Genomic DNA, 24,917 nt, shown 5'->3' with positions numbered 1-24,917 from the left:
GATCACTTTGTGAGAGGCGATTAGGGAAATGTTTCCTATTGCATGCAGCAGACTGAAAGCATCATCTCAACCTAGGCAAAGTCACTGGACTCAAGTCCAGTGATGACATTAAAATGATAGGTAGAGTTTGTTCTGAAATAGTATTCTCTATTTCTGTATATTGACAGGTCAGGAATTTATTCATGCAGACTTGTGAAGTTGCTCCTCTTTAATCTAACTGCAAAGATCTCTAATGAGTGCTTCAGTATCCTTAAGATAAAAGTGCACTTTTAAACAGCCTTTTCGGCTTCCTTCCCCTGACCTAAATAATTCCACTGTTAACCTCTGCAGATCTATACTACAGATCTATATGCTGCTCCGCTTTTTGTTGACATGCAACGTTGCAAGTCTCCCTCTCCTGGCTACACCCGTCTCCTGCTTGGGAGACCTGTAATGTGCAGCAGAGGGAGCATTGTAGCTCTGGATGTATACAACAGAACTGTGCCCATCGGATCTCGGTAAATACTGATCTACGGAAGGGAATATAGGATCATTTAAGTGCACTTTGTTTAAAAGATCAGTTACCCCTTTCATCCCAAAGTGCTCTATAAAGAAGAATGGAAACCACAATCTGCATGGCCACATTTAGCCCAGCCCCTTCCACCACCTGCATCTTTACACCAATAGAAAGGTATGGGTGGTGGTTATAGGCAAGAAGTTACTCATCCAGCTTTTAGTTGCAATTTCCTTTATATAGCCCCTATGATTTGAAGCTACTGGGGTCCTTTGCACAGGAATTTAACCAGTTTCAGGTACCTGGAAGCACCTTTATCTGGATCTGCAGCTAGCTTAGCATCATTACATCACCTTTTAGGTATAGGATAGAGAAATACATCTGAATGTATTTATTTTGCAAAGCTGACACTTCATTTTAGAGATAAGAACAGATGATATATGAAGTGTCCAAGAGATTAAAAGGGAAATACAGAGCCCAGAACAGTCTCCACTGTTACCATGGTTGCAACAGACAAATTATATTGGAAAACAATGCTTTGCTGCAACCTGAAAATACATTGATGTCTGCAACATAGAAGTTAAATATCTCTCTCTGCTGAAAGCCGAAGCTGGCCGAGCGGCCGGCCACTTTCAGGGAGATCAGCGTCCCTGGTTAACTGCTAACCAGGGACACTGATCTCCAAACAGCAAACTCTCCTGTTCCCGGCCGCCAAGGAGAGAAACAGTGCTGTGTCTTTTTTTCTTTATTCTGACATGAGCATGTCAGAATAGAAAAAAAAAAAAGATTTTTCCCATTGAAAAGCATTGGGGCATTACTATTGGCTATTTCAATTTGCAATAGCCAATAGTAAAGTAGCATTGTACCCGCCCTCTGCTGCAGTTCCCCATCAGGTCCATCAGCAGAGGGCGGGAACAATGCTAGTTTACTATTGGCTATTGCAAATTGAAATAGCCAATAGTAATGTCCCAATGCTTTTCAATGGGAAAATTATCTTTTCTTTTTTTTTTCTATTCTGACATCGATCGTGTCAGAATAAAGAAAAAAAGGCACATCAGTGCTTCTCTCCTTGCGGGCCGGGAGCGGAAGGCTCCCAGAGAGTTTTTTTTTTTTTTACAGCAGCAGAGCCGCCGGGCAATAGGAAACTATTGGGCGGAGCTAGCTGTCACTGCTAGCTCCGCACAATCGTTTTCTATTTACTTTGTTTTACTTTATTCACTCTTTTTCTGTTCTGCTCGGTCCCTCTGAGGGACCGAGCAGAACAGCCGAGCCGAATGCTGAATAGCGGCATTCGGCTTTTCACTCACTGCTGTTCGTCATTTTTAAGAATAGCCCGAACAGCAGTGAGCAGCCTGCCGGAGGTTCGGCTCAGCCAATCCAGATGTTGGATCAGCTGAGTCGAACTCCTTCTGCACTTCAGGTCAGCCGAACATGCTGAGCATGTTTGGCCGACCGAAGCCACTCTAAGCAAGCCGATGTACGGCTGATTTCAGCCGATGTACGGCTGAAATCAGCCGTACCAGCCTGAAGTGAATAGCCGAACAGTGTTCGGCTCACTTCACTTCAGATCGGTCATTCACTCGGCTGTCCTCGGCAGCTTGGTGAATAGACCCCTTAGTTTATACATATGCAGCTGCATAGGGGCACAAACATCCGTTCTTAATGAAAACAATTTCATGAAAAATTGAAGCTTAGACCAGGTGACAGATTGGTCACCTGTGTGGCATACTATATGGTGCATTAAAAGGGGTACAGAAAACCAGCACACACCAGAAAACAGCCATGTATGAAGGCAGACTATCATCCTTCAAGCTCATCATATAGCCCATGTCACTATGTAGTGTAACGGTCTGCCTGATTTCTTTTTGCTGACATGCAGTGTTGAGTACATTGCTTCTACAGTGATATACATTTTGGTAACACTAAAAAGTTTTTCCTCATGATAAAAGGGAGGAATGACAGTTTATAAATATTTTGATAGAATTGAGTGTGTGCCATATATTATAGAACATTATCGAGAGACATTTTATAATGAGATGAATTATAATACAGTTTAAATAACTTAAATGCTCTCATAATTGCATATTTGTTTGACTTTCTGCTGAGTGGTGAAAGTACAGGAAGAAAGTATACTTAATAATGTCATGTATCTATTATCTTATTTTAACAATTGTAATGTCTCTCACTGAGAGACACAACATGATATCAAAAGTGTAAAACAGGAATTACATGTGGAAAGACATGTTTGTAAAATGTACTGACATAAAGATAAAAAAACACCTTCAGCACCCACGAGTTCATGATCTGCATGGAAATACGTGGCATCATGAAGCCCACATCCAGATATCACAGGCAGGGCTGGATTAAGAGCATCACAGGCCTGGTGCTGAGGATTTTGGTGGGCCTTTTTTGGAAATGGCAATAGTCACCGGGGTCCTCTTCCTCCTGTGCGAGTTGTGATTTGTAGTCTCTCTACAGCTTGGGGTCAGTGGCGAAGCGCCAGGGCCCAGTTGCAGCTGTGACCCTGGTAGATCTGCCATTGACTTCAAACTGTACAGGAACTACAAATCTCAGTAATACATTACTCAGAAATGCAGAATACCATCAGCTATAGAGGACTACAAGTCCCAGCAATAAATTATACAGCAATGCAGAATATTACCACTAACTGTAGAGGACCACAGATAACAGTAATGCAATACAGAGCAATGCAAAATACCACCAACTATAGAGGACTACAAATCTCAGCAATGCATTATAAAGCAATGCAGAATGGCACCAGCTATAGAGGACTACACATTGTAGCAATACATTGTAAAGCACTGCAGAATAATACCATCAGCAATAGAGGACTACAAATCCCAGCAGTATATTGTAAAGCACTGCAGAATAATACCATCAGCTATAGAGGTCTACAAATCCAAGTGGGCTCCGAGTGGTTAATGCGGGCTCCAGGTGGTCACTGCAGACTCCAGGTGGTCAGTACAGGCTCCAGGCGTACAGTGCGGTCTCCAGGCAGACAGTGCAGGGTCTCAGGTGGTCAGTGCTGGTTCCAGGCGGTCTCTGCGGGCTCTAGGTGGTAAGTGAGGGCTCTAGGTGGTCAGTGCGGGCTTTTTTGCTGACATGCAGTGTTGAGTACATTGCTTCTACAGTGATATACATTTTGGTAACACTAAAAAGTTTTTCCTCATGATAAAAGGGAGGAATGACAGTTTATAAATATTTTGATAGAATTGAGTGTGTGCCATATATTATAGAACATTATCGAGAGACATTTTATAATGAGATGAATTATAATACAGTTTAAATAACTTAAATGCTCTCATAATTGCATATTTGTTTGACTTTCTGCTGAGTGGTGAAAGTACAGGAAGAAAGTATACTTAATAATGTCATGTATCTATTATCTTATTTTAACAATTGTAATGTCTCTCACTGAGAGACACAACATGATATCAAAAGTGTAAAACAGGAATTACATGTGGAAAGACATGTTTGTAAAATGTACTGACATAAAGATAAAAAAACACCTTCAGCACCCACGAGTTCATGATCTGCATGGAAATACGTGGCATCATGAAGCCCACATCCAGATATCACAGGCAGGGCTGGATTAAGAGCATCACAGGCCTGGTGCTGAGGATTTTGGTGGGCCTTTTTTGGAAATGGCAATAGTCACCGGGGTCCTCTTCCTCCTGTGCGAGTTGTGATTTGTAGTCTCTCTACAGCTTGGGGTCAGTGGCGAAGCGCCAGGGCCCAGTTGCAGCTGTGACCCTGGTAGATCTGCCATTGACTTCAAACTGTACAGGAACTACAAATCTCAGTAATACATTACTCAGAAATGCAGAATACCATCAGCTATAGAGGACTACAAGTCCCAGCAATAAATTATACAGCAATGCAGAATATTACCACTAACTGTAGAGGACCACAGATAACAGTAATGCAATACAGAGCAATGCAAAATACCACCAACTATAGAGGACTACAAATCTCAGCAATGCATTATAAAGCAATGCAGAATGGCACCAGCTATAGAGGACTACACATTGTAGCAATACATTGTAAAGCACTGCAGAATAATACCATCAGCAATAGAGGACTACAAATCCCAGCAGTATATTGTAAAGCACTGCAGAATAATACCATCAGCTATAGAGGTCTACAAATCCAAGTGGGCTCCGAGTGGTTAATGCGGGCTCCAGGTGGTCACTGCAGACTCCAGGTGGTCAGTACAGGCTCCAGGCGTACAGTGCGGTCTCCAGGCAGACAGTGCAGGGTCTCAGGTGGTCAGTGCTGGTTCCAGGCGGTCTCTGCGGGCTCTAGGTGGTAAGTGAGGGCTCTAGGTGGTCAGTGCGGGCTCCAGGGGGGTCAGTGCGGGCTCCAGGGGGGTCAGTGCGGGCACCAGGTGGTCAGCGTGGGCTCTAAGGTGGTCAGTGCGGGCTCCAGGTTGTCAGCGCGGGCTCCAGGGGGTTCAGCACAGGCTCCAGGGGGTCAATGCTGGCTCCAGGGGAGTCAGGGCGGGCTCCAAGTGGTCAATGAGACTGGCGGATGCAGCTCTCTGCTCAGGCATATCGGGGGGCCCTCTGATATACCTGAATAGATGGCCGCAACTCGGTTTTGGTTGGCCTGGGGTTGGGTCAACTCTGCCGGGCCTATTTGCATTAATCTGTCCCTGATCACAGGCATTATAGAACGATAAGTAAATGTTTGTTTTGTTTGCTTGTTTTAATCAACCAAGACTTAGAAAAAAAACTATAAATATGGAATGATTAAAACATGTAAAGTGAACAGATTTGTTGATGCTACATGAGGGTTTACAAGAAGAGAACATAATAGGACACAACAGAAATATGAACTTAAAATGCAACTGAAGCTTTTTTTTTGTTTTGGATGGAGTAGAGAGGGATTAAAACACCTATCATATTTTTATTACTGTCTGTTTCCTTGTTTGGGAGATTCACCGTCTCTATTTGTCCTGGTGACCATTATCACTGATGGATTGTCATCACAACAGGGATAGATGGGAAATCTTCCAATGGGGACACTAGTTCTGGTGACAACCAGGGATTTCCCTCACTTTGGAGGGATTTCCTCTCATTTATTGTTGAAGGGAAATCTCCCCAATGGGGCCCAGATGGCAAAAAACACAGGAGTTATAACCCTCCCTTAATCTATCAAAAAAAAAAAAAAAAACGTTGGCTTCATTTCTAGTTTTAGTAAATCCTTTTTAAACAAGGTAAAAAAAGCAAATTAAAGGGTAAGTCCACTTTCCCAAGTGAATTTGGGAAAATGGAAAAAAAATCCTCCAATCCACCCACCACACCCTGCAATACTTACCTTTTGGTGAACGCTCCTTCCCCTGCGCTGGTACAAGTGCACTATTCGTACCCTGTACTGCCATGTAGCACAGCCCTTGCCATGTAGCACAGCAAGCGAAATTCAAAATCCAAAGCGCAGGGCTGTTCTACATGGCGGTACAGGATACAGATAGTACACCTGTACTGGTGGAGGGGAAGGAGTGTTCATCAAAAGGTAAGTATGGGGGGGGGGGCAGATTGGAGGGGGTAATTCCATTTTCCCAAATTCACCTGTGCAATTGGACTTAGCCTTTACATTTACTTTGTCACAAACCAAACACCTATATGAGAAGAATGATACATGAAGTAAGTGACTGGCACACTGATTTAGTGCACCTGGGAAATTTTGTGAGAGTCCAATGTCTGTGTGTCAGCCCAGACAGAAATGTGTTGGGCTATAAAGCTGCTGCACCAAGAATATGAGGGAGATAAAAGCTTGCCTATGGACTGCTGCTGTTTAAGGGGACACTGCCTGTAACAAGGGACTTTGTTCCCATCACGGTCTAAGTAAGTTTCGGTGAGTAGAAGTTTTGTTTTTTTCCCTAATACATTGGCAGTTGGTTGACTGTATATTTTTTGTTTTTATGCTGGGATAAACAGCAGTTTTTTTTGTTTAAGAAAGTGGAGTTTGTACATCTACCTCCTCAGTAGATAAATATCTGCTCTTGTCATTATTTAGGTAAAATATACTCTGTTCCCCAAGCACCAAAAATTGTTACATTTTTAGTTGATCCGTTCATTTATAAAGCCAGCATATTATTCATATTTACTGGTCCTTTAATGACTTCGGTTGTAGCAAATACCATCCATACCCTGCAGCTATGCGCCGCAGGCAGTAGTTCCTTCCAGTGGCGCAACCCTGCACCTCCCCCACACACACACACATGTTTTTATTTTAATTTTTCAAATTTTAATATTTTAGAAACTTTTTCATTTTTTAAATTAATTTTTATTTATTAATTATTTTTTTTATTAAATATTTTTATTTTTTACTTTACTTTTAGGGGCTTTGGGGAAATATTGGGGGTCTAAACAGACCCCTAATATTTCCCTTTAAAATACAAAACGTCAAGAAAATGTCACTTTCGGATTTTAGCCGAAATTGCCATTTTCGGCCGGCGCCCCCCCCTTCACTTTTCGCCCGGGGCCCGCGCCCCTGCTGCCCCCCCCGGTTGTTATGCCACTGGTTCCTTCTGTCCCAATTATAGCTTGTCACTGAAAGCTAACTTCTTACCTTGCTCTCCAGTAGGTCAACATTCTGTCTCAGTTCATTTCTTGACTTTTCTGATATTGCAAGCTTTGCTGTTAAAGCAATAATTACTTCCTGTGGGAAAATGTTAAACAACAGCACTTTATGTCAAGCTATACACTCACGTAATGCATGTGTGAAGGGTAAACAGGGAAAAGTTTCTATTTAACCAAACTGTGCTACTTACCTCCTTTGCACGAAACTTGGCCTCATCTACATTGACCGTCAGCGAGGGACGAATGAGACACATGATTTGCCACCATAGCCATTCTCGGATACAATAGAATTTTCTGATATTCTTCTGGATACATCTGAGAGCAATCCGCTGAATCTAAACAGAGAACAGGAAAAGCATAAAAATTGAATGCACATTTATTCTAAAATATTGCAGTCTCATCTCCACTTTGCAGCTTCATAACACATCCTGACATCTTCATCCAACTTTATAATTACACAGATAGCAATATTGGAAAAATGTACTGGTATTTACTCCTACCGTATGGAAGTGGAAGTGTACCTAAAGACTAGAGAAAAGCAGTTGCAATCCATTCTCTCACTTAAATGAAAACCTCTCACTTAAACATATGATCCTATTGAAGAAGGCTTTTTACATAAAAAAGGTCAATATACAGAAAAAACAAATGTAATGTTTCACTGTACATTTACCAGTCTACGCTGCTATCCTACAACTGCTATACATATACTAGGCAAACGGCTGCTTAAAGTAACACTAAACTCAGAAGTTAAATCCCCCAAAATACATTCAAGTACCTTACCTATTAACAACAATGAGGGGAATTTATCAAAAATGGATCAGACAAAATCTGAAGCAGGTTTGCACTGCAACCAATCAGCTTCTCTGTCTCATTTTCAAATCTTACCTGAGCAAACTGAAGAGAAAAGCTGATTGGTTGCAATGGGCAACTGCTCCAGATTCTCTCTACTCCTGTTTTGATAAATTCCCCCCAATGTATCTTATTTGTGTATCACTCAGCTGTAGATCCCCAAATCATCTCTTGATTCGTGCTGATACTGTCCTTCCTTCTGGAGGGTGGCTACTTTTGTTCCCCATGGTCCCTGCGTGTGTTGTAAAGTAGCCACCGCTCCAAGCTCACTCCTTTGATGGACTACAATCTCAATACAAATTAGTAAACTTAATGCAAGATTGTAGTCCATCACAGGAGTACACAGGGAACATGGGGAACAAAAGTAGCCACCCTCCTGAAGGAAGGACAGTGTCAGCAGGAATTCAGAGATGATTTGAGGATCTACAGCTGAGTGATACACAAATAAGATAAATTTTTTGTTAATAGCTAGGGCACTATTTATTTTTAAGATATAACTTCTGAGTTTAATGTCATTTTAAATTTGTCTGTATTTACATTGTAAAATAATAGTGCTGTATGCATAGGTGACAGCAGGGAGTATGGAATACTGCCATAACTGCAGCAGCCTCAAACATCCTGCAGATATATGGCTGAATCACAAGCAACGCTGAGAATCAAAACTTTTGGCATGTCCATATAGAGCTGAAGCTTGCCCACTCCTTTCTGGCTCCTGCACATTTCTTTTGGCCAGTTAAGCGATCCATCACAGGAATGCGAGATGGTAGGACTTACAGTAGCAGCAAGCTCTGACACTACCCCGAAATATCAGAGTTTTGCCTGTCAATAAGGTTTCCCATTCAAATATAATCTGCAGGGCTTTCAAAGCTTTTTTTGTTATTTTTTCCCAGACACAGAATCTTTTTATGCTCATTTTCAAGTACACAACTTTTTTCTTCCCTGCACTTCTGAGCATGACTGAAGAATATTGTAGCATGATTTTGTGACATGTCTCTTGCTCTCTCTTTCTAGGAAAAATAAGGTTTTTGCCTGTGTTACGTTAGTAAATTGTGGTCTATGGGTATGTGATATAAACCCTTTGTCCAGAAAGTATGCATAGCTGTTCCCATTGTTTAGAGGACCCTAGGTCAAAAACTGGACCCAAGCTTGATAGCAGGCATGTCAATAAGATTCAACAATTGCTTCACCTTTTGACATAACTGGCCATAGATGTTATTTATAGTACTGTGCTGTCATCTAGATTTTGCAGGTAGGAATGCTTCCCTGGTACAAAATGATGTAGAAAGGCAATGGAAAGGGCTATGCCTATGAGGCAATGACTACATGCCTTCCAAGATATAAAAGGGCTTGCAACATCAGCTGAAGAGGAACTTAATCATGGGACATTAAAGCTGCACTATAAGAGATGGAGAGAAAAATAGGCAAGATCAAAAACATATTTTCCTACGAATGCTTAAAGTAGAACTCCAGGGAAAACTTTGCTGTGAGGCTACCACCCATACTGCAAGGGTTAAGTGCTAATTTTGGTCTAGAGAGAAAAATAACAAAGTTATACTCACACGATCCTCGGGGATGGCCAGCTGTGACAGTGCTCCCTCCAATCTGACTCCTCCTCCACTGCAGTGATGGTATGTCCCTTGGTGTCTCCACAGCCTATACACTGTGTATAGAACATGATGACTCCTGGACCACAGGCCACTGCAGCGGATGTGGAGAGAGGCTTTATGGACCTGTCTAAAAGCAAGCCGGCTGGGAGGATCAGGTGAGTATAACTTTTGTATTTCCCTCCCTAGACCAAAACAAGCACTTAACCCTTGCAATGTGGTGGTAGCCTCACTAAAAGGGTAATACAAAACTTCCCCATAGTTCTTTACTGCCTGATGTCTTTAATATTGGAGGCCTTTAATGCCTAAAGTCCTGGTCAATAGGGAAATTGTAGACCAGATATAACTAAAGCTAAGTGACCTTTAATATATTCCTTTTGCATACAGACTATGTTCTTCAATGATCATTCCCTAGGAGATGATAGAAAGTATATGTATTGTATGTGTGCATGTATGCATTTTTGTAGCACTCTGTACGTCTTTTATTGTTTTCCTATAACAGTAAGCAGTTTGTTCGGTGGTTTCCTGGCTTTAACGCAAAGAATTAGGCAAACAGCCAAAAATCGAAAATCAAAATAGGGGCTAGGAATTGTCCTGTACATTCAAAGAATTAATGATTGGTGTTGCCAAAGTAGCAGATTACCAAACAAAAAGCATGGCCTTAATTTCAATTTTTGCTGAATTAAGAAAGTGATTTTTGCCATTTTTTTTTTGCCAACAGCCATTATGGTTTGTTTTAATACACTGTCTTTGAATTTTCTGAATACTCAGTATTGTACAGCAACATTCTACAACTGTTATTATACTGGATTTAAAATAAGATAAGATGCATGCGCAGAGCAAAACAGTCATAAAAAGAATTGTGTTTTTTTGTACATAAATGCATTACATTTGTATTTTGTGTTGCATTTCTCATAGTTCATTGACTCTGTTATAGCAAAGTTTATTGCATTTGAATTCAAAAGGAAACTATGCCTTTGTGGACATTTTTTATGTGTTTTATTGGTTAAAGGTGCAATATATATTCTAATGCCAGTGCAAGCTGTAGCTACTGTAGCAATGCACAGTAAAAACTTATGACTAGCGTGAACATTGTTTTCAACAGAATTGTTTTCCTGTGTTTGACATGCATTTGAAGCAAACATCAAACACAGTTCACTAGATTCCCAATTATGTAAATGGTTACATAGTTAGTCAGGTTGAAAAAAGACACAAGTCTATCTAGACAATAGACAAAAAAATAAAAAACAGGAAATCTCCATAAAAAGAACCCTATGCCCGCAGTTACCAACAGCTGATCCAGAGGAGGGCAAAAAAAAACCCTAAGGCTACTGAATATTCCCTGGATCAATAAACTCTTATGTTATTACTTATAAAATGTTAATATTCAGTTGTATTCTAAGGTGTAGTTCCATGTTTGACCAGCTTTAGTTTGCATTGTGTTTCTTTAGACGAAGCAGGTCCTATTGAAATGCATTTAAATTGCAAGCAAAACAGTTGAGATGCAGTCTTTTGCTGTGCTTTACACTTGATCTCATGCCTTTGATTAATGCATGTGTCCTAAAAGAGGCCAGGTTTTCATCTAAAAACAAAAAGTGGGGGTATTGTGTTTGAAAACGATTTCCAGTTGCTGTTCTAGTCATGTCATCCTTCTATGACAATGAAAGCAAAAATCCAAATGCTAGCTAGCAGCACTATTACTTTGTACAAAAAGCAACAACTTGCCAATCATATCAATATCAACTAGCATATGAAGTACATGACATTGCTCATAATCTACCTTACCTGACCCAAATTAATGATCTGCAGCACTTTTCAGTCAAGTTAGACATTTAAGTGCAAATCAGTGTTTTTAATGAAGTATAGTTAAATAGGATGTAAAGGTAAGAGTATTGCACCACATGCATAGGATCTTACATATAAAATGAGAGAAGGCCTGTCCTGGAGCCACAGGAGTAAACTGATGCTCCTCTCTTTGATAGTCAGTTAGAGAATATCAGCATTTGCAATATTTGCTTTTTCTACCTGTCTACAAGTCTGGAGGTTTTAGTGCGGCTGATATTATGTAGGGCATGTGGATAACAATACATTGCACAACCCTCTACATTACAGTAACCCCAGTATTAACATTAAGTTCCAACAAACCCTCCATATATATCTGTCACCCTCCACTCTGCTACACAGCACAAAAGCCTTGGTGAAATGATGGGTCTGAACATACCCTGACAATTTGTCCTTTAAAATTATACAATCTTTGGCTGAAAGGGCATAGTAGGAATGTGTAATCACAAAGACTCTAGGTTTGCAAATATAGTAATCAGAAAAAGTCTGGATAAGTGTTAGGTGCCAGAAAGTATACGGGCATAACTAAACAGAAAATAACATGAACAATATAGTCACAAAAACCACTAGAAGCTGGGACGGAAGCAAATGAAGAGTCATTAGATGCCAGTGAGAATATTGGCACACAAATACTCAGAGCCTAGGGACCATATGGGTATAGAAATCACTTGATGCCTTCAAGGTCAGCATCTACAGTGCAATGTATGCAACTATGACTGTAAACTGGAGGCAATCTGGGTATCCTGCTTATTCTTTCCTAACATTTTTATATACTGTTAAGTCTTTTCTATACTGTAGTAAATTATCTTTTATGTTTACTAAAATTTTTTTAGCAATATTACCGTTTTGGATGACAAGCTGTCAGATGGCCATGGTGCATAGCCAAGCAAAATATTGTTTGCACTAAAAAGAGTGCTCTGCAGGTATGGCATCTACAATGCTAACTTTTTCCTATTTATTTTTGCCCATGATAGTCTCCACCAAGCACTGTCACCTACACAGACACCTTCATTATAGTCCTGAAATTTTAGGTTTTTACAGATGAATGTAAGTGAGATGATAGATAATAGAAGCATACCTGTCCTGTCAAAATTTATATTAAAACAATGTCTTACCTTTAGTTTTTTGAACCTTTGTCGACAAAGAAACCCTCTGCATGCGGCCTGAAAAAGGATCATAGTTTGGGAAATCATCTTCTCTCGCTGCTTCTCCAACCTTGATAACACACCAGCTTTCATGAACACCTGGAGAGAAAAATATCAGGTCAGCAGATACATCAGAAACAATCAATACCACATCAACTGGTGCCAACTGGAGATAAGAAAAGGGTCATGTTTCTCATCTTAAAGAATGATGTCAGAAAAAATACCAAAAAAGCAAGCTTAGTCGTTAATAGGAATACACATATCTGAGATGTTTATGTCAGAGTCCACCTGGACTAAAGCTTATCTTCAATATCATATTTTTTGTTGAACTACCATAGTAAGGTAATTGAATTCATATCAATCAATATAAGTATCTAAAGAAATACTACTTATTGATTGAGAAAACTAGTATGGTAGTTCTAATTTGCATATACATATGAATGTATTTATACTTAAAGGATAACTCCAGTCAAAAAATAATATAGTCCATTAAAGTATAAAATAAAAAAAAGATTCTTTGTTTGCAATACTTTAAGTGATATTAAAGGCAATTTTTTTTCTCCTTTAGGGTCAGCCCTGTGGCAGGCCATGCCCCTTCCCTCTTTAATTAATGGCAGAAGGAGCCTATGGGTCCTCTGCCATCAGTATCCTCCCCCGCAACCCGGACGTTTGGGGTATGAAGGATCGCTTCGGGACCGCATATATACAGGGACAATTTAGAGAGGAGCCAATTAATCTTCCAGCATGTCTTTGGAGTGTGGGAGGAAACCAGAGTACCCTGAGGAAACCCACACAAGCACAGGGAGAACATGGAAACTCCTTGCCGATAGTGCCCTGACTGGGGATTTGAACCGGGGACCCTGAGTGCTGTAGGGCAGAAGGGCTAACCAAAATGCCACTTACATATATACAGAGTGTGTGTGTGTGTGTGTGTGTGTGTGTGTGTATTTTATTTATGTGTTATATGAATTTACTTATATGTATATTATATATTATTTGTTATATCTGTTAAATAATTGCAAAAAAGAACCTGCTGATCCTAACCAAAATCTCGTGAGCTGTTAGCTTTCTGTGATGACTTTTCAGCATTGTTACTAGTTCTCTCTGAGAACACCTCCCCATTATGTTATGGAAGATTGGAGAGGGGGAGGAGTTCTGTTGGCCTAATATACCTGTACTTCCTGTTCAAGGGTAATATTGCTACTCCTCCATTGTTACAGTACTGTGAGCAAGCATTGTCACCCTAGCACAGGAAGTGTGTTACTGGCCAGATCACCAGATGAAAATACAGGACAAAAAGCCTAAAAAGAAAATGAATGCAGCCACCACATCTAATGATTGATAATCTGCAATATATTACATATTCGTTCTCCTTAAAGTGACACTAAACTCAGGAGTTAAATCTTAAAAATAAAATCATTCAAATACCTTAATTATTAACAAAAATGTAGCTCACTTGTGCCATAGATCATCAAATCATCTCTGAATTCATGCTAACACTGTCCTTCAGGAGGGTGGCTACTTTTGATCCCTGTATATTGTAAAGTAGCCGCCGCACCGCTCCAGGCTCACTCCTGTGAAGGACTATGTTTTCATGTTCAGTTTACTAATTTGTTTTTAGATTGTAGTCTATCACAGGAGCGAGCTTGGAGTGGTGGCTACTTTACAACACACAGGGACTATGGGGAACAAAAGTAGGCACCCTCCAGAAGGAAGGACAGTGTCAGCACCAATTCAGAGATGATTTGAGGATCTACAGCCGAGTGATACACAAATAAGATACATCTTTGTTGATAGTTCAGGTACTTAAATGCAATTTTAAGATTTAACTCCTCAGTTTAGTGTTGCTTTAATTATGCCATATTATCTGCAGGGAGTTCTCCTATAACAGTGCTTTCAGTGGAAAAATGATTTTCAGAATGTTGTTAACTTGTAAGTTTTACAAAGTCTGCTGATTTTCCGCAAAGATAAAGTGAAAATGTAGCAAAGTGCTTCCACTTCTGTTCATTTACTTTTGAGTTTGGTCTCCACTCACTTGTAACCTGGATCTTTACTGAAACGTTTGTGAATAATAAGCCCTTAATTTCAAGTAAATTACACAGCCTATCCAGTTATGGAAACGTACTGCACACTTTCTTCCTTGAATTTGGGAGTAAGTCAATTCAAAGTAAATTTGGAAGTAATGCATTCAAAACTCTAGCCTGGCATTAAAAAAAACATTATCTTGAAAAATTGCTGTCCCTCACAATGAAAAATAGTTTTTATTTAACTTGTTCGAACTATGCAAAAGCATTTTAATAAAAACATTAACAGCTGCTAAAAAATACCTATGGACAAATGTGTCTTTTTTTTTAATTCAATCTTCTCTCCCATTGCACAGGCACAAATGTACCCAGCAACAATAGATTGAGAATTAGTGGAGACGGAGTAATGCTTCATTAAGGGTTTGATTGCTTCAATAATGACTGCATTAACTGCACAGTCCCGATGAGTTCTTCAAAGCTGCTGCAAAATCAATGTTCATACTAATGGCTTTACCTCTCTGTGATCAGCCTGCCTGTGCCAACTCTCTTATTAAGCAGGCCTGGTAGAAGCAGCATGCCATAATAATGAAAGTCCTGTCTGTGGAAGCAAGGCTCAAAAAAAGGTGAACGCACACTACTTATGCACCTGTCCTTCAAATATAAAAACTTTACTATAGATTTCTGTGTGAAGAGCCTTCAGAATTGTGCATAAAATGCATGCTATGTTCATGTGCAAAGACAAGCTAGGTATATAAAATGGTTTTTAACCACTTCATGACTGAGCTTGTTTTTAGTTTCTGTTCATTAATGACTGACACACTTTTGACATTGTTGCTGTGTGATTCTTCCACGTCAGTAATATACTTTCTTACAAAGTGCACCCACACATTTTATATATATTTTTTTTAGAGGACAGATAGGACTATATCTTTATATCACATATATGTACATAACGCCTCAGTTAGGACAAATAAAATATTGAAAAAGAGAAAAAAACGTAAAGAAAACACTTTTTCCCCAGTTTTGATTTGTAGTATTTTTTACAAAAACAGCACAGCTTAAAAAAAATGCAATAAAATACACTTATTTATTTGTCCTTTATTTGGAAAAACCTCACATTCCTAGGATTTTAGAAATGCTTCTGTACTTCTCAGCCGAAAACAAAACCTAACATTTTAATCTTTTTTCTCTAAAAGCTAAAGCTAAAAGTGGTCACCTGGCATACAATATCACTGCCACTAAGTGGCACATATATAAAATGTGTGGGCGTTCACCTCAGTGACAGCGACATACTTTGAACATCACTGTCATGAGGGGTTTTAAAAAAATTAACCCCTTAGGGTGAAAAGCAAATCTGCAGCACAGCTGCAGATGTTCATTGTAAGGGGTTAATTTTTATATAAATTATAGTATAAAAATATATTTAAATATATAATTGTTATTTGTTACATTTATTTGTATTTGTTACATTTATTTTTTTACACTTTATTTTTTTTACACTTTTCACTATTTTTTTAAACTTTTTAAATTTTTATTTTATTTATTTAATTATATCAAGCAGTCATTGTGAATTAATCCCACTATTACTGCTTGATAAATTAATCAATTAATTTTTGGTTATTATTAGACTGCCTCAAACTTAAGAACAGCCAAAACTGATGCTGCAGCATTTCAGAATCAGATGTCACTAAAGGTTTTCTGATCGTTCCAACAACAATCAGAAAACTGTAACATTGTATCAGGAATAGAAACATCATGTTTCTATTGCTGAAAGTTATTTAAACAAAAAAAAGCCGGTATACATTGGGATTTCCCGATCTATACCAGCTGTCAGAATGGCGGCAAGAGCTGCAAATGCGGCTCTGCTCTCACTCTCAGGCACCCGATTCCTGAAGGGGATCGGTTGTCTGAAAAAGGTTAACTCTTTCATTAATGGATGCCTCTATCAAGCACTATTACTGCTTGATAAATAATATGTTTAAGTATGTTTCTACTCAATTAAAAACAGAATGTGTATAAAGCTATTTGCCATTGTCACCTGATCTTACTCTAATAGCTATTCTGTAAAGGCTTGCACTCCAGGCAGATATATAACCTACAAATTAATGCATCTCTGTAATCACAAATACAAAATTAAATGTATTTTTTATTAATTCTATTTGACTTGGAATCAGCCTTTTGCCATCCCTGTAGAGCAGACATCATAGGAGCAGAGGAAGAATCAGCACAAAGAGACCGTCAAGTGTGTTGCAGTGCAAGGAACATGCTGATAGGGAGAGAGGAGCTGATCAGTGTGCTGTCTCTCTTTTCACTGTCTAGTCACAAGGTGGAGGGGTGGGGGGGCTGTAAAGCTGGCCATTTACCTATAGATTATCTGCAGATTTTCTATTGTCAGATGGAAAAAGTGCAACAGATTCCTCCATCTATGCTGAACTGTGTGGATGGAGGAATCTCCAACTGGGCAAAGCTTCAGTATCTTGCTAGTCGGCCCCGCTGGCTCTCAAAATACCTGAACAATCTGATTGGATGCAGGCATTGTTCAGATATTTTGAGAGCCAGTGGGGCCGACTAGCAAGATACTGAAGCTTGGCCAGGTGAGAGATTCCTCCATCCACACAGTTTAGCGTAGATGGAGGAATCTGTTGCACTTTTTCCATCTGACTATAGAAAATCTGCAGATTATCTATAGGTGTATGGCCAGTTTAAGTGAAAGTGAAACTGCAGCAGAGAATGATTAGATCCCCTCCCTTCCTAGACAGGGATGCGCTGTGGGGCAGAGAAATACAAATCATTTGGCAAATAAAACAGCTCTTATATATGTGTTTCTTCTGGGTATTTAGCTGTTTGCCCGTAGTTCAGCTTTAACTCCTCTAATCTGGCAACAACATACATTTTACACAATTCCCAATTCTTTTTTTTCATGTCTGAATTCCAGGGATTTCACTTTTTGAAACAGGTTTGGTATAGTTGATGAAATAAACAGACATTTTGAATGAGTCCTGACTCCTGATAAAGATTTTTCAGTGTCAGATAAGAAACATTAGGAGACACACCTGGCTGCGGCCCATCGCAATACTTTTCTTTTCCAAATCTAGTAGCTGGAACAACTCTTCCACTGCCTGCAGAAAAGAAACAAATACAAAGTTAACACAGATTCTGCCTGCTGTGCACTGGTGGCTTCATTGTATCTCGGGACCAAAGCTATTTTCAAGTCCTGATCTTCCCTGCCATATTAATGGGATCATGCAAAAGAGCAACTGTACACAGATATGTGTGTGACCCACATTTATGGAGCATTTCTAAAAAATACCGAACACCATATTGAAATTGGATTTTTATCAAGGTTTATTGCAGCTTTTTCTATACATTGCATTGCTTTGCTTTTTTCCATGCAAGTCTCAAGGCATATTGAATGTGCCCCAAACTGATCTCAATCATAGACTATTTCTACCTGATTGCAACTGAAAGAAAGTCGTGCTTGACTTGCCTCTGATCTAGCACTATATATATAATAGCTATGAGTTTGTTAGTCCCTTTACAACATCTGTCATTTATGGTTGGAGTGAGACAAAAATTGGAGATGGAAGTGCCACTACCTGGTGCAATTAATGTGGTGAAGTAGGGTGAGGGAGAAAAGGTGATGTACTCACCTATGGTTGGGTGAGGGTTCGCTGTGAGTGAGGGGTGAGGTGCACCGGATGGAGTGGAGCGGTAGCGGGAACGGCCCCTCTTTTGCTGGGTGGTGTAGTGGTAGAACAAAGTGGAGCAGATGGAGACACAAAAGTAACGAGGTGAGGTAAGAGTGGTGAGCAAAGGAAGGGAGAACTTCTGTAACTCACTGCAGGGAAAGTGAAGAACGGTTGCAGCGACGACGGTGCAGCCAATGTAGTGCCTGGATGGAGGGCCGTGGGGTGATCCTCTGGATGACTCCAGTTGTACTAGGACATGCCGACTGTAGGGGGGTGTGCGGATCCAGAAAGAGCGGAGGTGGGTACACGCTGTGGCCTCCTAGCAGTCCGGCGGGTCTGTGTCCGTCAGCTGCTAGCTTCAGATGCCCGTAGTAGAGGTGTTGCGGGGCCGTGGAGAGTAGACCCGAAGCTGGAGTGAAGGAGGGGGCGGAGCCCAATGTCCAGGAAGGGTTTGCTCAAAAGGTGTCCGTGGAGAGATGGAGTGCTGGAGACGCGCTTCGAAGGTGAGACCTTCTTTTTCAAGCCAGTGTGCAGGGATCCCGGTGTGCCGGCTTGAAAAAGAAGGTCTCACCTTCGAAATGCGTTGTCACCAGCCTAACCCGGTCCCACCAGACTTTCTGAGTGTATCCAACACTCCATCTCTCCATGGACACCGTTCGAGCAAACCCTTCCTGGACATTGGGCTCCGCCCCCTCCTTTAAATCGCTATATGAGGGCAAATGTGTGTAGAAAATTACCTTCCCTCAGTTGACAGAATATTGTCTTAGGTTTATTCCAAACTGACAAGCTCTGTAAATGTTGTACTCTTTTCCATAATTCTTATTAAGATAATATTCTCACCATGAGGGAAAATAATTTTCTACACATAACTGTCTTCCATTTAGCATACAGCTTCTAGCCTCTCTTAGCCTTGAAAGGCTAAAAGCATAGGACTCACTCCAACCATAGAAAGTTGAAAGAGTTTTACCCCGTGTAAGGTGCTCATCAGAGGTGGGGTAAGCGGTGGGACGACCGGTGGTACTTGGTAGGTACCCCGGTTGCGACTGGAGCATGGAAAACTTGGATTTGCTCTTAATCTAGAATGGCTGCAAAGTAGAGGCCTCAGTAATAATTGTGATTGAAGGAGGGCATGTCCAAGATGGCGACCGGAGTGCACGTGTAAGAACTGTGCTCCGCCACCCTATCTCTTATCCTGCATGTTTAAGCCCTGTGGAGCGCTCAACCAACCACTAGACAGCGGGCCCCTTATCTCCCAGTTCGGAGGGTATGTCTCGGGGGCACCGAAAGTCGTCATCTGGTCGTCCTAGCAAACCTTCGCCCTTGCCGGCCCGCGGAAAGAGACAGCCTCGTGGAAGCATGGCCGCCCAGCGGGAAGACACGCCGCAGGTCCTGTCTGGTCCGGCGCAGTTCACGGCAGTGATGGCGGCGATCTCTGGTTGTCAGACTGCGCTCACCACAAAGATCCTCAGATGGAAACCTGGACCGGTTTTGTGATCGGATGTCTGCAGTGGAGGGCAGAGTGAATGGAGTGGAGGATGCGGTGGGGGCCCATGCAGCTTCTCTTTGACCCTGCAGACTAAGGTCAAGGCCTTGGAATCCTGGGCGGTGGATGCTGAAAACCGAAATAGACGGAGTAACCTGCGCATCCTGGGTCTGCCGGAGGGAGTGGAGAGCCCCGACCCACTTACCTTTGCCGAATGCCTGCTCCGCACCCTGATCTCTAGTGCCTGATTCTCGAACTTCTTCGCGGTGGAGCGGGCCCATTGCATGCCTTCACCCCAAGGCCCCCCAGGGGCCCCTCCACGCACGTTCATCTTTAAACTTCTCAATTTCCGGGTCCGGGATGTGATCCTTCGTGAGGCCAGGCTGATGGATGACCTAAAATTTGAGAACAGCAAGATACTCATCTTCCCTGACTATTCTGTCGAAACCCAGCGCCAACGCAAATCCTTTGATGTTGCTAAAGCTGCCCTGAGAACGAGGGGTATTAAGTACAGTATGCTGTTCCCGGCGCATCTTCGGGTGCAGGACGGTGAGACCTCCCGGTTTTTTTCTTGCCCCAGAGGCGGCCTTCAAGTGGCTCGAGGGCCTGCCCAAGACCTGAGGGTGGTTGTATGCGAGAAACGCTGTTCCTCTCCAGTGGGTGGCTGACGGAGGCCCTCGCCTTCCCCCAACCTCTATGCTGATTTTCATCTGAGCTTGTGTCCCCAGGTGCAGTTGCCTCACGAGGTATGTTTTCTCTCCCCCCTGGAACTTTGGGGGGATGCCGTGACCCTGCTGCACTTTGTCCTTGACTTAAGTTCCTAAGCTGTTTTATTTTTTCCTCATCTTTATATTTTTTCTGTCCCTGGTTTGGAACTTAATTGCTTTGAGCACCTTGGAAGACACTCCTTTGAGCTGGGGGAGAGGGTGCTGGACTGGCTCCTCGAGACTGTTGCTAAAACGCGGGGGAGCGGGGCTGCGCCGATCGGGTGCAGGTCCTGTCTCCAGTTTGTTTCCTGCCGCTGTTTGCTATGACTCATAGCTGCTGTTGCATACTGCCTACTTTTCGTAACTAAGTTTGTGCCCTCAATAGTTTGAGTGTACCACAGGGTTTATTCACTGGTAATAGGGGTGGATTCCCTCCCGTATGGTTACTTGGAGGTTTATTTCCAATGATGTGGACTGGAGAAGAAGACACATATTCAAGGAGCCATTCTACAAGAGTCTTTTCCTTCCAGGCTTTGGAGACCTAGCCCTTGCCTCCTAGACTTTTCCTGGAGAGAATGCCAGTGTAAGAGATACTGCCATAGCCTCCCAGACCTGCTGCTTGGGGAAAAGTAAGAAGAGTCCAGAGGCCTGCTGGTTGGGGAGGGAACAGTTCCAGTGCCAGGTCCCAAGGCAATGCTAGGGCTTTGAAGATAGGAAGGTGGCAGTTAAAGGGGGGCACCCTCAGGAAACAAAGTTTGCTTAGAACATTGCTGGTTGTGGCATGCAATAGAAGATTGTCAGTCTCAAATTAAAGCCACACTACCAGCCTGTGAGAGGTGCTGAAGATATTCCCAAGCTGATGGAAATTGTTGCAGCTACATTGTGTGTATCATGTAACCCCTAACCCTTTCTTCCCTGGACTTTGAGCCACTACATTCTTCAAGCAAAGATTGACAGAGTGAATGTCAATATGTCACCGCTGGAGGGTTGCTGAGTGATTTGGGGCAGCAGTAAGCCAGTGTAAAGGTGCCCATACACCTTACGATTATCGGCCGAAACTTTTCGTCCGATGATCGAACCGTCGTACGATTTTCATACGATGGCCCCATCCTGCCCCGATTATCAAAAGGTTCAATCAGCGGTAGTTTAAAAAAACACCTGGGCGACTTAGGTAATTGACCGCAATCATTTTCGTTTGCGCATGCGCAGTCTTAATCGTACGACTTTTGACGGACGGAAACGCCACCAACCATGCGAACATCGTACGATCGACCAAAGTTTTCAAACATGCTTGACCGTCAAAAGTCGTACGATTGTACAGTACTATCGGTCGGGCACTCTATTCAACCGTTACGATTGCCGTACGAAAAGTAGATCGCATGCGATTATCGTACGATAATCGTAAGGTGTATGGGCACCTTAAGAATAGAAAGACTGGGAGGGCTCATTAAAATCAGCTGCTCCTGTGGGGGTCAGCATTACAGCTGCAAGAGAGTTTCTGTGCTTGCTACAATTCCCTTATCATACTCATTACTCTCACATATGATAAAGCAGGTTTGCAAGACCTAGATTTTTTTTTTAAGAGGGAACTTTGAACAAGCAAGCCTGCATAAAATGTCAAATTATAGTTCACTCACAAAGGTGTGGACACTGCATAGTAGTATTGCTTATTTACAAAATACTGTAGAGGATATTTCACTGTAGACTGATAATATGATTGGAATATTTTCACATATCCTGCTATATTAAAGCCAAAAGTCCTATTCCCAACATATCACTGTATGCATAATTGGATGACCTGACATAATAGAGTGTGAGGCATGGCTAGAGAAGGCTTTTTCCTCAACTAGAAACTTTAGCAGTTACATAGGTACCCAGTTAACATAAGATACAGAGAGGTTTAGAGTAGTTGAAGACATAAGATGATTAACATCAGAACTGGGCAATGATAGTTAAGTATATGGGTACCTGATTGGCAGGTGAAGTATTCACTGTTCTTTCCCTAATATAAGGCCAATGCCAGGGTAACCACACATTCATTTTCAAGAACATGAACATGCACACTCAAGAACATCCTTGTTTATATAGTGAACCTTTAAACAAATATGCATTCAGTTTGTCCTTGTATGTCCCCCAATAATCTAATGCCTATAGCCCACTTAAGTGTCTTTTCCATGCAGCAACACAAAAGTGACTGCAACTTATAAAAGTCAGTGTTCTTTGTCTTTAAGGGTTTATAGTACTAGTAACTGTTAATAATATAACATGTTACGGTTACTGGTTCATGTTACCATAAGCTTTGTAATTGACTGAGATGTTTTTTTCTTGGAACAATATGTAACGAATATTTGTAGCTAAAAAAAAGCTGACATTTTTTTTAATGAAGCACAGTAGTAAAAATGCCACACGGCTTTCAAATGTTACATAACATAATGTTGTTCACATTAAAATATCCTGTAACTTCACAATTTAATTCCACATTTTCCAGCCTTACACAATTATTGTGATAACAATACTGACCTTAGCAACATAAAAACCCTAACAAACCTAGTACATGTATATTGACAGCTCTGCCCAGTCTGGCATTTGGAAATGTATTATTCATTTCTGAAGTAGCCTTAATGGCTCTTGAATATTTAGTAGTGTTCTCCATTTAATTTAATAACACAAATCCGCTCAAAAACAAGTGTTATCTGTAATTCCCTATGTAGTCATAGATATCGTTGATAACAGCCAAAATATGTTTAAACTTTTATTAGTTCGTAATGAATGGCAGAGATGTAAGTTAGCATTCAAGTGCCCTTCCATGTAATGGGAAGTATCTAAGCAAATTGCAGGTCTTTTGTATAATAATGGCCATTAGACTAGTCATGCATTTAATGGAAAACTATAACCTAGGTCCAAAGTATACAGCAACAAAATGTGTTACAGTGTGCAATAGCAGTATAAGGCCCCTTTTATACAGGCTTTCTGATCAGGTCTGCCTGTCACTTCTTCAGGTGGATCTGGTTGGAAGCCCATTGTTAGTCTAAGGGCAGCCAGATCTAAACAGATGTCCAGGTCTAGAAAACCAAACAGAACAGGGTCCCATTTTGGCGGACCTGATCATGGTGGATTGGAGGTAATCTGATATAAATGGACACGTCTGGCTCCCTGACTCCTTATAGACCTAACATGGGTCTGGTAAGGTTAGTTCAGGGTATGTGAAAAAACTGGACAGACACGGATGTCACAACAGTGATGTCCTTTCCAAAGAGCTCCAATTAGCAGGGGAATCCATGCATGGATCCCCTGCAGATTGGAAATGACAGACGCCCATGTGAAAGGGGACTTAAGCTTTATAGGAAACATCCAAAATGTTACAATTTAAGTAGGACACTTATGTACTCAGAAATTACAATTGTTTGCTTCCCTTTAATGTTGAATTGCACTGCCTCTTTCCTATAAAAGGCTTGACAGTTGTGGCTATTAGGGATGGTCTCGGTATTCGAGTTGAGCAACAGTTCGACTCATACATCGGTAGTTTGTGTGTTCATAAACACACAAACTATCAGGGCGTTCGGCGGGCTGTTCGCCCACCACGTTCCCCAGAAGGCACTGCGCTCTGCACAGTGCCTTGTGAATCCCTGATTGGGTAAAGCAAGACTTTACCCAATCACAGCACAGTGCATTGTGAGATCCATGATTGGGCAAAGTAATAATGACTTTGCCCAATCATGGCTCACACAGTTGGGTGGAACTAGCGGTGATGTCACCACTAGCTTCGCCCAATTGTTTATATTTTTCCTGGATCTGTCAGAATGCAATTCTGAGGCAGGAGTTCGTCACGAGCGGACAGGTTTTTTAAAAATTTATTATTTCTATTTATTTTTTATTTTATTTCCTCGAGTCGTTGACGTCTTTAAACATTTTTGGTCAACCCTAATCCGTTCCATAACATGTTTTTTCTTCATTTAGTAGATAATGCCAATTACTATGGCTCCTAAGAACTGTCTTGCTGCACCAAAGGCCAGCAAACACTATACAGGAATACTCTCCTCCACCCCCTTATATGCTTGACTTTATTCACTGCCATTTCAGCATTCAAACGTGTGTGCACATTTTGCATGAGAAAATGTTCTTTCTCAAACCATATCAGCAAAAGAATGTGCATGACCTTGCACCATAATTTGTATCTACATTTTTTTTCTGTATGCACAAATACAAATGATCCTTTTATAAGTGGTCACATGGCATTTGGTGAGTAGATTACAACAGGACTGATACATTCAGTGTTATTCACAAAGGAGTGAAGAGTTATGAGAAGGCAGGAGAAGTGAACAATCTAGGACAACTTAGCTGAACAGGAAAGTGAGCTGAATAGTAGAATTTTTCCAGATCAGCTATGTTGTCCTTGATTGTTCACTTGTCTCCTGTCTTCTCCAAACTCTTCACCCTTTTGTGAATAACACTGTTTGTGTATATTGAAGAAAGATT

At 41.2% G+C, this 24,917-nt stretch overlaps 1 protein-coding gene across 1 annotated transcript in view; it reads right to left on the bottom strand.

The window, feature by feature from the left end:
- MYO18B (myosin XVIIIB) overlaps positions 1–24,917 on the bottom strand; it is a 427,031-nt gene that overhangs the window by 204,316 nt on the left and 197,798 nt on the right. The window contains exons 22-25 of the mRNA XM_018560492.1: positions 17,616–17,681; positions 12,509–12,637; positions 7,290–7,433; positions 7,088–7,177 (exon numbers count right to left, since the gene is read on the bottom strand). Of these exons, the coding sequence (XP_018415994.1) occupies positions 7,088–7,177; positions 7,290–7,433; positions 12,509–12,637; positions 17,616–17,681 (429 nt within the window). The remainder of the gene's footprint in view (positions 1–7,087; positions 7,178–7,289; positions 7,434–12,508; positions 12,638–17,615; positions 17,682–24,917) is intronic.

This window comes from Nanorana parkeri, unplaced genomic scaffold (genome assembly GCF_000935625.1).
Source record: "Nanorana parkeri isolate BGI_ZX_2015 unplaced genomic scaffold, ASM93562v1 scaffold18, whole genome shotgun sequence".
NCBI lineage: Eukaryota > Metazoa > Chordata > Amphibia > Anura > Dicroglossidae > Nanorana > Nanorana parkeri.
Note: the sequence above shows the minus strand (reverse complement) of the source record. Positions and strands in the feature narration are given on the sequence as shown.